This window comes from Bemisia tabaci, chromosome 1 (genome assembly GCF_918797505.1).
Source record: "Bemisia tabaci chromosome 1, PGI_BMITA_v3".
Lineage (NCBI taxonomy): Eukaryota > Metazoa > Arthropoda > Insecta > Hemiptera > Aleyrodidae > Bemisia > Bemisia tabaci.
In genome coordinates, this window is record NC_092793.1 from 39,865,384 (window position 1) to 39,880,940 (window position 15,557).

Below are 15,557 nucleotides of genomic sequence, written 5' to 3' on the forward strand. Positions count from 1 at the left end.
AATTAGAATTTTAAGTCCGATTTTCAAAATTCAAAAATCAAAAATGGCGATCGTGGTCTAAGTTGTTATCTTGGCTTCCGATCCATCGATTTTTGTGAAATTCGGTATTAGGAGGTGTATTTTGACGGAAAACTCGCATTTTTGGTCAGATTTTCAACATTTCCAAATCCAAGATGGCGGCCCCGCACGAAAACGCGGTCCGGACTCCTAGAACATCAATTTCTGTAAAACTTGGTGAAAAAGAAGATTAAGACATAGATGTTGTCTCCTCATCAATGTTAAAAACTGTGCGGGGCGGTGGCGGCTCGCGGAGCGAGTCGCAAGTTCGTCGCGAAGCGTAGAACTGGGGTCCAAGGGCACTCCCCGGCTAGACGTGTCAGCTCGCAAAGCGAGCTAATCACGACTAGTTATTTATAAAATGCCTTACTGGCTGCATTGCATTTGCTTCCTTCGGGTAAGGGAGGAAAAAGGAATATTTTTTATTATAAAAGGGAGGTGTTGGGGTCGTCGGTGGCTCACCAGCCATCGATGACAACAACCCTCATTCGTGAGCCGACCATCATGGCGGTATGAACCTTGTATTGCGTGTCTTTTTGGTCTTTTGATATCTTTGATGGTTGTGTGTCACTTTCGTTAAATAAAAGTGTTCAAGCGTGATAATGGCTTCGTAGTCTTGCTTTCCAGCCCACCACCTTCACACCTACAAACATATGCTAATTACGATCTGAAATGAAACTGAAAAAACTATTTTTCAAAAATTGAAGGCCTCTTAGGGACAAAAGTCAGTACCTAAGTAACAGCACGTTTTAAGGATAAAAGGCGTGTCTAAATCAACTGCGCACGTCAAAGATCTCAAATTCAAGGAGAACGCAGCCAAATTTTGACTTAAGAAACGCCGCATTTTGGGGGACAAAAGATTTTGCTCGGTTTTTCGTTAAAGCCAGTAAAACATCGGATGAATTTGTAGGAACAGGGTCTCTTATGGTCTCGATCAGACAGGAAAAAAAAAGCTGCCAAAACCTTTCTACAGAGCTTATTAAAATCATCAAACCACTTTTTTTCAAAATCTCAACGGCAAGTTTGCAAGAGGGACCATTGAATAGTTTTTCTCGTATTTTCCTCTCTTCACATAGTATGCTTTTATGGTTTTCTTCTCCTCTGAACTATTATTCAATTTCCTGAAACATTCGGCAAAATCTGCCTGGAAACAGTAGTTTAATCCTAATTTTTACTATTTTCAGCCTATAACCCAAGTAGCAGAGGTTGCAACAACTTGCAACAAAATCGTTTGATTCTTGCAACTAATAGATTGATGTGCAGATTGCTTACTCTTTCCCGCGAAGGAGCTATCATTGTCGGAATTGGTTGCAATTAAGTTGAAACATGTTTCAACTTCAAAGTATTGCTGGTTGCCTATCTTTAGATTTTAAACAACTTTGGTGCAGCAATTTTGCAATCCTAGCAGGTTGCAACTTTGTCTTCCGATCAGATCGCCGAAAATTGGCAATTATCGACCAACAGTTGACCGAAAGTTGCAATTTTGTTGCAACTAATACTAACATTGTTTCAACTTTTACATTGAAAAATTCTACTTGGGAATCATAGTTTGAGGATTAGGTACATCCCTGAAAAGTAATTTAAATTTTACTTTGAAGAGAACGTGTAATTTTTTACCTTCTTTACCTCAATGAAAGATGGACTACTCAAAAGTAAAACATTACTGTTGTTGTAATGGTGAAATCTAGTATAGTGTAGTCTGGTTGGCAATCACTGTAATGCCAAAATTATTACTTAAAATTACATAGAAAACCATGGAATTAATGCTGACCTGTGTTTTTGGAGGCTAAAATTTCTATCCGCCCGGACTCAAAAAGCGTCGTCGCTCCATAAAAATGTTTACAAAAAATGATGATATCTCGCGAACCAAAAGTTTCCCAGAGAGCTATAATACATCGATGGATGCGGAATCAAACGAACTATCGATTGGATAATTTTTTATTCAAATTTGAAGGTGGCTTTTTAGGGTATTTGCGGATTTGTAAAATTAGTCGAATTAAAAAATCGAAAAATTGGCAACAATGCATTAATATTAATGCGACATTAAATTGATGGTCATTTCCTAAAAGTGCGCAATTTTTAGAGAATTTTCGTTAAAACCGCAACTTCATAGCTCAATTTTAACGCCACTTACGGAATTTGCCTGTGTTCAACTTGGCAACGCTGTAGCGCGCGGGAAAAATTTCGGGTGAACTTGCCAACGCCGGAAAAAGGCGTGTCTTGTGATAGGGAATAACATATCCAACTCCGGGCAAAATCCAAGAGGGGGGGTGAAATCGCCGATTTTGTATAACCCTCTTTTTGACCAAAGTGAATCTCACATGGATTTTTTTAGAAGGAACAAAATTCGCAAGACAGTTAAAATAGTCAGTTTTTATCAAACTTTCCTCGGCTCAACTAACAGGAAGTTTTTAAAAATCACGAGTGGGATTTGTATCTCGAATTCACAGGTTTCTTGATGTTTGACAATACAAAATTGAGCAAAAAATTATAACTCAAGTAATTAGAAAATATGATGAGCATAAATTTTCGAATCATCACATTCCTTAACTTATTATTTAAGTTTTATAGCAAGTTAGGTATGGCAATAAAGTTGACTTATGGAAAACCTGGTTAATTTGGTTCAGAGCCATTTTCTTACCGATAAGTGCCCAGTTTTTCATTCGCAGGGTTTCCATGATTTCTTACTTTTGCAATTCCTTGACTTTTCCCAAATTTTTCCCCGACGGTTTTGTGAGTAACATAATATTCGGCCTGTTGACTCACCCACACAGGACTGTAGGGTGTGTCTTATTTTTGGGTTTTTCGAAATCCGAAAAGCGCTACCTCTAAAAAGTTTCGCTCTGGTGTAAAAATAAACATACGTTTTGAAAAATTCCAAAATTTTAATTTTAACCCACCTCTCACGGGGCCAAAAGGGCCTAGGTTCAATGTTTGAATTTATGCATTTTTAAAGCGTCGTAAGGCAGAAATCAAAAGTTACGGCCCTTTGGGCGGAAATTTAGTCCGTTTTGCCGTATCGTGCATTTTAAAGGCATAGGTAAATAGCCTCTGAGACATATTTCGACGGTGCAAGTCGGCAATCACATAACTCGTTTGCGGTGTGTGAAAATCTCCGCTTGAATATTATTTTTTTTAAGGAGAACAAATTGACATCACTCCTTGAAGTTTATGCAGAATGGGCCTGTTGCATGCAAGAGATACAGCCGCGCGAATAGACTTTTTAAAGGTTAAATGACACGAAAATTACGATGGTCACATTAAAAAAGTCTGAAATACACTCCTTACTGCGCAATTTGCGTTGTTAGGAACGCGTTTTTTCAAATTTCCCGCGTCTGGGGGCAGTTTTCTAATCACCGGAAACGAGCAAACGGCGGGCTCGGTGGTTTCCGGAAGATGCCGAGTCGGTGTTGTTGTTTTTTCCTTCAGTTTGTTTACAAACCCAACGTGATCTCTTATAGTGGTCCATATACGCTTTATGCGCTAACCAAGTCGATCAACTTTTAAATATCCAACGCAATCTTCCTACATTTCATTTCATAATATCACGAGCTCCGATTTTTAGGTTATGTTGTCAGTTTTAGTTGACCGGAAATAGCTGCGAGTTGCCGTTAATTGTTTCCGTTAGAAAACTGCCCCCAGACGCGGGAAATTTGAAAAAGCGCGTTCCTAACAACGCAAATTGCGCAGTAAGGAGTGTATTTCAGACTTTTTTAATGTGACCATCGTAATTTTCGTGTCATTTAACCTCTGAAAAGTCTATTCGCACGGCTGTATCTCTTGCATGCAACAGGCCCATTTTCTCCGCATAGAGAAGACAAATCATGGCAGTTTTAAAGAATGGCCGTTGAGTAGTTTTCCGTGTAATAAATTTATGATAGGAAGTCTGCGACGTCGCAAACCGAGTTATGTGATTGCCGACTTGCACCGTCGATTTGCTGCGCCGCGCGCGCAGTACCGGCCGCGCGCTTGCACGCAGCGCACACACCTTACTTACCTGACGCTAAAACGCGACCCGATGTCGGTCCGCGGAAACCCCTATTGGGCTTTTTGTTCCTTTAATTAGTAAAACGACCCATAAAGAAAGTGAGGCACATTAAAAACCATCATGCACACCAGGTTAATGAAGGGTATGCTACGGTGGTAAGACACATTTTACCAAAATATTTGGGATTATTCAAACACGAAAGTATCACAAACACTTCGAAAGTGTACAGGCTTTTGATTTTCTTTTTCAAGTTCACTTTCTTTTTGACATATTGAGAAGTTAATATTCATGCATCCTCTTTTTCAGTTATCGATCGGCTTCATATTTGCATGCGTCGAACTGCCCATCCGGCGGAATCGTTGACCACATATGCAAACTTTTTACGACTTCCTAAAAAAGGAAACTGTCTGGAATTTTTAAAATACTGAAGAGCGTTTTGCTATTCGTTGCAAAAAGATCGGGCAGGCTGGGACGTTCCTTAGCATAAATTGGTAGGTAATCGATTCGGAGGGTCAGGAAGCCCGTGGTTTTTCGTCAAATTGAGGATCCAAGTTTCTCTTTCCTCTGTGAAAAGTCGCATATCAAATAGAGGTAAAGGAATCAGAGTCTCAGTAGGTGACCATCAATGGTTTGATAGTTATCTTAAGGCTAAAGTGACAGCGGTACCGTGCTGTCAATTTTTTTGTAATTACCTATGTATTATTTTGTTTAAATGTATTTTTATTTTGATTTTTTTTCGTTTATTAGGCACTTCATTTTTTAAGACTAGCAAGTTAGCCAATTCTAAAATTACTTTTTTGTGTTAATATTTAACTATTAATAAAATATGAAAGTTTGAGCTTTTTCAACTAATCCCAAAGATATTGGTGTTTTTGCTTTGCTTTTTGTGTTTGGAGAGGATTAATTGGAACTTCTTTCAGATTAATTATTCATTCTGAGCTCACAAACATTGGGTCTTTTTCAGTAATGAACATTTAAACAATGTTGTGGTAACTTCTCATGCATTCATTAAATTTTTTTTTTTAACAATGCCTTTGGTTATCGGTGGGTTTGGTAATTGACTTGTTCATTTAATAATGGTGCTCCTGAAATGGCTTTTCTTCATATCTGCGGCTTTTCACGGAGGAAAGAGAAACTTGCATCCTCACTTTCACAAAAGACCATGGTCTTCCTGACCCTCCGAATCGATTACCTACCAATTTATGCTAAGGAACGTCCCAGCCTGCCCGATCTTTTTGCAACGAATAGCAAAACGCTCTTCAGTATTTTAAAAATTCCAGACAGTTTCCTTTTTTAGGAAGTCGTAAAAAGTTTGCATATGTGGTCAACGATTCCGCCGGATGGGCAGTTCGACGCATGCAAATATGAAGCCGATCGATAACTGAAAAAGAGGATGCATGAATATTAACTTCTCAATATGTCAAAAAGAAAGTGAACTTGAAAAAGAAAATCAAAAGCCTGTACACTTTCGAAGTGTTTGTGATACTTTCGTGTTTGAATAAACCCAAATATTTTGGTAAAATGTGTTTTACCACCGTAGCATACCCTTCATTAACCTGGTGTGCATGATGGTTTTTAATGTGCCTCACTTTCTTTATGGGTCGTTTTACTAATTAAAGGAACAAAAAGTCCAATAGGGGTTTCCGCGGACCGACATCGGGTCGCGTTTTAGCGTCAGGTAAGTAAGGTGTGTGCGCTGCGTGCAAGCGCGCGGCCGGCACTGGGCGCGCGGCGCAGCAAATATGTCTCAGAGGCTATTTACCTATGCCTTTAAAATGCACGATACGGCAAAACGGACAAAGTTTCCGCCCAAAGGGCCGTAACTTTTGATTTCTGCCTTACTACGCTTTAAAAATGCATACCTAAATTCAAACATTGCACTTAGGCCCTTTTGGCCCCGTGAGAGGTGGGTTAAAATTAAAATTTTGGAATTTTTCAAAACGTATGTTTATTTTTACACCAGAGCGAAACTTTGAGAGGTACTTAGCGCTTTTCGGATTTCGAAAAACCCAAAAATAAGACACCATTCAGGACTGCTCTCCAGCCAATAACATAACTACTTATGCAACTGTTGCCCCTGATGGCTATCATTCCAGAGCTTTTCCCAGTCCGTCTTTGGAATAGGTACTAGTCACCTACCAACCGAATTAATTACCTATCTTGAAAATTTTCTCTGGAGTGGTTGCCGTACCTACATCGCTGCATTGCTACATCCACTGAAAACTGAAACATCCTGGATGGAATAGGAAACTGGGAGGACTCTAGGCACAAAAGCAGAGAATATGTGCCCTTGATTTTGTGGCTTGATAGTCTGGAATAGCATATTTCAGCTCTTTGTAGGGTCTCGATACATGATACAATTCAGAATCAACTCTGATCTAAGTAGACCAGTTGATGACTGATGGTCACCATGCAACAGTCCTCTTTGATAAAAATTGGACGGGCCATCAAATTTTGATCAGAATGGAGTGCCGTACCATTCATTTTTTCCTGCCACACGAAATATTTCTTCCCTGTTTTCATTTTAAATTAAGCAAAGTAACGATTTTAAGACTGACGACTCCCGACAAATGGGTAATGGGTTAATGGTAATTGGTTCGAGAATTTGATCATGTATCGAGACTTATAACGAAATCTTGGGATTTTTATGGTATCAAAGAGGTATTTCCAAAGTTATAGGCTGCAGACTGGATCAAATGAACAATATTAAAAGTTCACAACTTACTTGTACTGTAGCTTTAGGTAGCCAGGCAATATTCACAAAAACAACTTCTTTAAAATTCAGCTTTGTCGATATTAGTACGAGACAGCAGCCAACAACTCGGAACTGGAAGAACAAATAAAGATAATGTGAATTTAGTAAAAAAAATATGCAAGACCTTTCATTCATTCTCTTTTTCTCTCCTTTCAGTCCAGGCAAATAAGCCAAAAAACAGGTCATAGCCTGCAAAAATCCCGGGCTGCAATGTTTTCAGGGAATCCTTTATAATTTTTTGACGCTATGTCCGAATTTTAACTTTGCACCCTAAAATTCGGACCGGAAAAATGCTAAAATTGGCATTTTTGGCGGATTGTGGCCTGTAACTCGCCAAAATTGACCTGACGACCAAATTAGTTGTTTTTATCATCAAAACTCGTTAAATTAAGTACCTATGTAATTATTCCTATGCATGTTTTTGCTCAAAGTAAAACAAAGCACGCTGGCAGGCGCAGAACTTAAATAAGGGTAAAAATTGCGTTTTCTCGCAGTTTTTGCTCAATATGTCTCATTTTTTTCCGTCATTTCAAGAAAAGAAGAAGAAAATGAAGAGAAGAGAAGAAAAGAGGGCTCCTACTTCACTCAGCTAGTAAAAAAAAGTAGCCCATATCTAATCTATAGACCGCCCAAGATTCATCTCCCGCGCGGAGGGCATTTTTGTTGCTGCTTAACAGTTTTTGGCAAACCTGTCTACAGGATAAAACGTACTTTTCATGATGAATCTTGAATTTCCTTTAAAAGAAATTAAATAAGTACGAATAAGAAAGATGGATATTTTTCTGATATTTTGGGTAACATCTGTTAACCATTTGATGAAATAAGATATTTAACGCTCTCTACTTTGGTATTGTGGTAAATGTTGATATTGGACTCGATAACGCTCGCATCGAATCATCAACGTTATTTTTCTACAAAATGTCAAGACGGCTTACCTATAAAAAATTATTTTAATGACACCTATCACTTTCTTCTTAACGGGCATTCATGACTTAAAAAGAAAATGCGAATGCAATTATATGACGTTCCCAAAAAGTTCTCTTAAAAGATAGAATAATTGCTAAATTTTAACTCATTCCATTCCACAACAAACTCAACTATATATTACAAAAGAGACCCCGGGTTCCTCATCTCAATATACGTGACCCAGCGACTGACACAAAACCCATTCAAAAATATGAAACTCATTTTCATTTTGCATTCGATCGTTGATACATTTCATGTCTTTACAAAAATTACAGATAAGTATATATTTTATATTTCATGAGTGCAGGATTGCTGAAGCGCTTTTCTCGTCCGTCGGTAAGTGTAGCAGTCTAATAAATGATAAAACTGCTAATTTGTGTCCTAAATATCACCTCTGTTACCTCTCAGTTAATTTCATTTCACTGCATGGAGTCGCAGCGCGGTGCCAGGCGCTCGCGCGCTCCCCCCCCCCCCCCCCCCCTAAGCCGCTTGCGTATAGGCCAGGCCCGCGGGCCCAGCGGCCGGCCAGCGCATGGTCTCGCGTCGTCATTGGGCTGTTTGTAACCTTACGCTTCAAGGTACGTTAAAACTGACTATGACATTTTTGCCCACAAAGCCGTAATTAGCAATTTTCTTACAGTATTGAGGGTTCTTGAATAATTCATGATTACCTACAGAAAATGACTCAAAGCAACGTCTTCATTAAGTTTCATTATCATCTGATTGGTTGCGGAGTAATGAAATTTAGCATCGAAAAACTTGCCACTAGCATCAACACAAATATAGGTATGCTTACGAGGGATGATAAGGTTGAAACAGTTGAGCATGATTATTTTACCTCCTAGAGTAGCCTTATAGTGTGTGTAATGCCTGTAACAATAACTTTTACTCTTTTTCCATCAATTTTCTTACGTAGTTAATTGTATTTTGAGGTTGTTTAGTCGAATATTAGGTGGCTGAATCACTCAAGTTTAACGTAGGACTTATAACGTAGGATTAAATCTAAGAATTTTAAAAGAACATACTCGTGCATGGGAACACTCAGTAGCCACGATTCAAACCCCCTCCCATCTTTGCCCTTGTACGTATTAATTAACCCTCTATTGCATGCATTAATTAATTTTGGATCACGAATTTCGCAATAATTTTTTTTTTTTTTCTGAAAGATCTTTGAAAAAAAGTCTCAATTTTTTTTTTGGGGGGGGGGGAGGCAGGAGGGGGCACCCCCCCCCCCCTCAAATGACCCCCCAAAATGGTAGTTACATATACGGAGGTCTAGGGTGTTTCTTATTTTTTAAATTTTCGAATTCGAAGGAGGTCCTGGTCTTAAAAGTTGATGTGTGGATACATTAGAAGCCTCGTACAAGGAAAAACATTTAAAACAATTTTTACCCGGTGCTCAAACGACTTAAGTGACACAAGTTGAAATTTGAGATTTTTAGATAAAATAACACTGTTTTCCCATGGCAAACGCCGAGTTACGGGTCCTAAGGGCGAAAATTTCGTCCGTTTGGTCGTATCTGCAACGCTAAAGCCGCAAAACACCCGAGAAAGGCGCGCACAACGAGAGACTAGCAGCAAAATGGGCGCGCCGCGCCGTAGCGCAACGCGCGCGCATCCTCTGCACTGCCTAAGCGACATGCCGCACGCACGCACTAAGCTTACGCGGGCCCGAAAGTTCCCGTCCGTTGCAATGTATCATTACGAATTAACCTGGATACACTTTAACATTAAAAAACAGTTGAAATGTATAAATACATCAAAAAGACAAATTTTCTTTGTAAAATATTGGCTATATGTAGGAAAATCAATTTCAACAAATTAAACAGTACAAAGTTAATAAACCAAGTCAAATAATCCACAGTTTACTTAAAGGCCTAGAGTCTTAAAATGGTTGACAGACTATTTTTATTATTTTTATATGGTTTTATTGACTTTGGCTGTGACTTGTAAGAGCCCTAGTAGCCAAAATATTCTTTTTAATACTTATCGAAATAGCAATTTATTATGTACACAAATAGCTATGAAATAGGGTATAAAATAGCTGAAATTAGTTATAAAATATCCTATCTAAATACCCTATATAGTGTCCTTTTTTTCAACTATATATACCCTATTTTATAGCTTTCTCGATAGCTATAAAATAGGTATCTGAATAGCTATTTAATAGGTATATGGACATTGAAAAGGTATTTAAAAGGTATTTTACTTTTGAAAAAGAACCAAAATTGAGACCTTGAAAACCATAAGGTGGTAAGTGCATTGATACGTTGCCAAGATTGTGCAACTGTATACGATAAATGCAGCAAATCAAAACCATGTAGAGGTGAAACTCTTTTAGCAAAAATTCCCTGGGCTATGCTGATTTTTTTTTTGCATTAAGGTTTGCAATTCTATATGATTTTGGTTTGCAAAAAATAAAGTTGCTCTATCATAGGAGCGTTGCAATGTACTTATCATCTTATGGTTCTTAAGGCTGCAACTAACAATAGTGCGAAAATTCATTAACATGTTTAAGAAAATATACAATAAAAAAAAACCTAGTAGGTACATAGCTATAAAATACATATTTTCAAACATAAATTTTAAACCAAGATAAATGCGCATGGAATAGCTACAAAATAGCTATAAAATATGCTATCTGTACGATACCATATAAAATAAGAAAATAAATAGCTATAAAATAGCCTATCTGGCCGATACCTATTCGATAATCCTATTTTGGCTATTAGGGAGATCATTAAAATGCAGCTCTTGTTTATAACGGGAGTTGGCACTACAAGTATTGATTCCTTTGTAAAACTTCGCGTGAGATAGGATGGTTTCACTGGTTTTCTCTGAAACAAACCCTAAAACTAAAAAAAAACTCTCAAAGTTAAGGCCGTATTGAAGAAGATATCCCCGCTTTCCTGAGAGTCCACCTTCGTAATAAGCCTAATTTTCTATGCTAAGATATAAGGAGCAAATTGACGGCGTAAGTTCGCAATCACATATCTCAATTGCGGTGTCTGATTATCTCCGTTTCTATGTTATTTTTTAAAGGAGAACAAACTGACACCATTCTTTGAAGTTTATGCAGACTTTTCTTCTCACATGGAAGAAAAATCACGGCAGTTTTAAAGAATTGCCGTTGAGTAGTTTTCCGTTTGAAAAATAAAGTATGACAGGAAGTCTGCGACTTCGCAAACCGAGTCGTGTGACTGCCGACTCACACCGTCGAAATGAATCCGCAGGATTGCGGTCAAAACTGAAAACACGTGTTTTTAGTTTTGGAAACCCCAAACAAAGTGGCTACCCTTTCAATGTATATTATTCGCTCTTAGCATGGAGAGTTTGGCTTGATACAGAGGTAGGATAGCGTGGAATATCCCCTCTATTACGGCATCAACTTTCACAGCTTTTTTCAGTTTTGGAAATGGTCTTGGAGGAAATTGATGAAACCATCGTGTTTCTCGCGGAATTGTGCGTAATAATCAGTACTTAAATCACTAACTCCTAACACAAGCAAGATCTCCATTCTGATGTTACCTATCCTCCTGTTGTGCGTGGACATCACAAGTAATTTTGCGCTCAGCATGATCATTAACAACTTTTATGACTTAACTCCTTTTTTTACCTCAAGATATTCGGAAGTAAATAACCATTGGGCTGGGCAAGAGTCTAGAAATGAAAATGGCAAATCCATGATATTGAAAAAAAAGGCTAGAATGTTGGTTGGGGAGAAGCCTGGACTTATCGGGCATTTTTCAGTGTAGGTACACATTGAGGAGGACATATCGACGGTGTGAGTCGGCAATCACGTAACTCATTTGCGGTGTCTTAAAAACCTCCGCCTTTATGTTATTTTTTTAAAAAGAGAACAAATTTACATCATTCCTTGAAGTTTTTGCAGAATTTTTTTTCGCACCGAGAAGAAAAATCACGGCAGTTTTAAAGAATTAACGGCAAGTTTTCCGTTTAAAAAATGAGGTATGACAGGAAGTCTGCAACGTCGCAAACCGAGTTATGTGATTGCCGACTTGCACCGTCGATATGTTATATTGGGGCCCCGAAGAATGACCCAGAGGTCATCGTAGACCTCAAGAAGTTTCGCAGCTTTAACCAGAGTACCTACAGCAGCTAGTGTTGTGCTCCGTAATTTATCCAGCCACGTATGGTACCTCTGTAGTAAAAATTTGATTCTCTTGGCATTATTTGATGAGAGACTTACATCGAACACTAAGAGAGTCTTTGTTCACAACATGAGACACAATGTAGGGTTGCCGAATCCACCTGTCCGGCAGAGCGTACAATTTAACTAATGTCTAGTGTATTATTTGAAGAAAATTATTTTAATGATCTCTTACAAGTCACAGCCAAAGTCAATAAAACCATATAAAAATAATAAAAATAGTCTGTCAACCATTTTAAGACTCTAGGTCTTTAAGTAAACTGTGGATTATTTGACTTGGTTTATTAACTTTGTACTGTTTAATTTGTTGAAATTGATTTTCCTACATATAGTCAGGGGGCATACGTATCCCGTGTGCAGATTCGTGACGGCATATTGTGTGATACATCAATCTCTTCGTTTTGATGTCTAGAAAAAGAAAATCGATGATGGCCATCTCAAATTTCATACAAACCCCCCCAAATTCAAGATGGCGGCCAAAATGGCGGTTTTGGGGTAAAAAAAGTTAAAGTTTGCAAATACGTCGTGTCGGGTGTCGTTTCTTATGTATTTTTGATCGTAGAATCCGAATTTTCAGTCAAAAGATAGCCCAAAGGTCATTTTTAGGCCAAAATCCAAGATGGCGTCCAAAAATACCTCTTACGGGTACTAATTTGCCTACTCGGGTCTACATGCATTGTGAGGTATCAATTATTAGGTTTTCAGGGTCGTAGAGTCCGAAAATGAGGTCCATTTTCCAATGCGGCTCTCAAGAAGCCCTAAAATCAAAGATGGCGCCCAAAATGGCCGCCGGTCTTGCGGATGAAACTGCCATTTAGGGCAGCTATAACAAACAATACGTTCAAAATTAAGTTTCTTGGGTCAAGAATTTCGAATAGGAGATCAGATGTTTACTCCTACAAGAAATTAAGCCTCCAAATCGAAAATGGCTGCCGACATTGTTGCCAGTTAAAGGCGCAGACCGGTAAATGACTGATATTAAGGGATTTGCCGAAGGAGGGGTTTCGATAAGGGCCGTTGTTGGGCTCATACCCTGAAATTCTTCAATTTTACGATTGTTTGCTCATTTAAAGTCTAAAGTTTGCGGAATGTATCATGATTTGGTCATTTCCGGTCTATTTAGGGGTCTAATACCGGCCTAAACATGAGACTAAAGGCCGATTTTGGGGGAAAATGCGGGTTTTTTTACATTCGACGTGACGCTGTTTCATAACGATCCCATCATCGGAGGAGATTGTTGTCCTTCAAGTACGTTCTGTAAAGATGTGAGATAGTCACTTTGCCCAATTTTCGTTGATGGCAAACCTTGCGCTCAGAGTTAAAACGATCTTCTTATAACTTTCTTGTTTTTCATCATTATTTAAAATGGCATAAAAAGGGCGACTCGCATCTTAAACCAGAAATAGATTCCTTGGTGGAAAATGTACGCAGCTGGTCATAACTGTCCTCCAAAAAATTAATGGATTAAAGCCTCCCCCCCCCCCCCAAAAAAAGGAAAACCTGTGTTGCCATATTTTATTGCCTAACATCACAGAAAACCGCGTAATTATTTCAGTATTTGGAGGCTGTTCTTCGTAGAGCACATTTAGCAAAGCTGAAAACCCTTGATTTTTCATACGTTATACGATTAGTGATTATATAAATGCAATTATCCATCATTATTTGGACGGAGTTAAACAGAAAGGAACCAAGCCACATCGGGATCGAACCGAGAAAAAGAGGTTTAAAGTTTGGCTCCTGCATAAGACTCAATGTAAAAGAATAAAATTCAAGTTCAATTTCTGCAAAATTTGCTCCAACAAAAACTTTGAATTTTTGGCGATAGATAGTAGAGCAGTGGTTGGGTTCAAAACCACTCATAACTCAATTTTTTTCGAAATGTGGGTTGGTTCCTTTCTGCTTAACTCAGTCCATTTTGTTTATTACATGTATGTATTTATAGAGACTCTTATCGTGGCGCGGCATTTCCGCATATCATCGGTAAAAATCGAGAAAAATGCAACATTGAAACGAAAATGAGAATTCTACTATCATCGCGCTGAGAATGTTAGCCTTATCCAAAACTAAAAATTCATTGCAAGAAAAGGTGTAATATTAGTTAAAAGGCAAAACGACATAGAACATGGTCTTATCCGGGTGGTATTACCTGTGCAAAGTGGTCGATAGAGTCGTCAACTGCTGAGCTCAAATTGCACCTCTCATTTGGTGCCTCACTCATTACAGACATAAGTCTGAGCCAGAAAAACTAAGCGTTTGCTAGATTAACATGCATGCGTCATTTCTCTAAAATTATGAAATGGCAGCTCCAAACAGGAGGTTTGATGCAGGAGACAGGGAACCTGATGAAGAAGCAACTGATAAGGAAGCTGTTAGGTGGCTGGGCAGAAGTGAGGGAAACCAGGGTTTCAAATTATTTTTAGGAAGCAGAATTCTGATCGATCGCAGGCAATAAGAATGGCGAGGGGCAGGGATTGTCAGGGTGGTGAAAAATCAGCATTAAGCACTCGTGACTCTGACACATGGCTTACTTTTTTTTCGGATCTCAGATCACGGTCAATGATTCAAAGTTGCACCTTCGTTTGTAAATATCGTGTACAAAATTCGTAAGATAATGGGCCACCTACAAGCCGAAAATTTTAAAGCAATTATCACTAACACAAAATATAATCTACTTGCATCTCTGAATACTGTAATTCGAGTCTTACATATTTATTTCAGAATGCGCACATTCCGAGAAAGTGGCTGAAATTCTTAGCCAACTAGGATTTTTCTCGATTTTTACCGATGATATGTGCGAATGCCGCGCCATGATGGGAGTCCCTACAGATACTTAGGTACTTGTAATAAACAAAATAATGATGGATAATGGAGATTTCGCATGTGTGAGGAATTTGCGATTTGACTGTTGATTCTTACGTAAAAGTTCAGGAGAAACACGATGGTGCCACTGGTTTTCTCTGAAATCAACTCCCAAGCTCAAAAAAAGCTCTCACGTTGAGCCCGAAATGGAGGGGATATCCCACGCTATCCTGAGAGTCCACCTCTAAATCAAGACATACTCTCTATGCAAAGATAAGGAGCAAGTACATTCACAGAGCTACCACTTTATTTGGGGACTCCACGACAGAAAACACGGCAACCCTGCTGATGTATTTGCTCCCTATCTTTGCATGGAGAGTTTGTCTTGATGTACAGGTGGACGCTTAGGATAGCGCGGGATATCCCCTCCATTTTGGTCTCAACTTAAGAGCTTTTTTTGAGCTTCGAAGTTGATTTCAGAGAAAGCCATTGGCACCATCGTGTTTCTCGCGAACTTCTACATAAGAATCCATAGTCAAATTGCAAATTCCTCACACATGCAACATCTCCACTGCATTTATATAATCACTAATCATGCGATCGTAACGTATGAAAAATCAAGGGTTTTGAGCTTTGCTAAATGTGCTCTACGAAGAACAGCCTCCAAATATGAGATAATCACGCGGTTTTCTGTGATGTTATAGGCAATAAAATATGGCAACACAGGTTTTCCTTTTTTGGGGGGGGGGGGAGGCTTTAATCCATTAATTTTTTGGAGAACAGTTATGACCAGCTGCGTACATTTTCCACCAAGGAATCTA

The 15,557-nt window shown here is 38.7% G+C and overlaps 1 protein-coding gene across 6 annotated transcripts in view; it reads right to left on the reverse strand.

The window, feature by feature from the left end:
- The window catches only part of LOC109041701 (sodium/hydrogen exchanger 9B2), a 198,516-nt gene that overhangs the window by 19,373 nt on the left and 163,586 nt on the right, over nt 1-15,557 (reverse strand). For all 6 annotated transcript variants that reach the window (XM_072300946.1, XM_072300929.1, XM_072300943.1 and 3 more), the window contains one exon: nt 6,771-6,872. In XM_072300946.1, the coding sequence (XP_072157047.1) occupies nt 6,771-6,872 (102 nt within the window). The remainder of the gene's footprint in view (nt 1-6,770; nt 6,873-15,557) is intronic.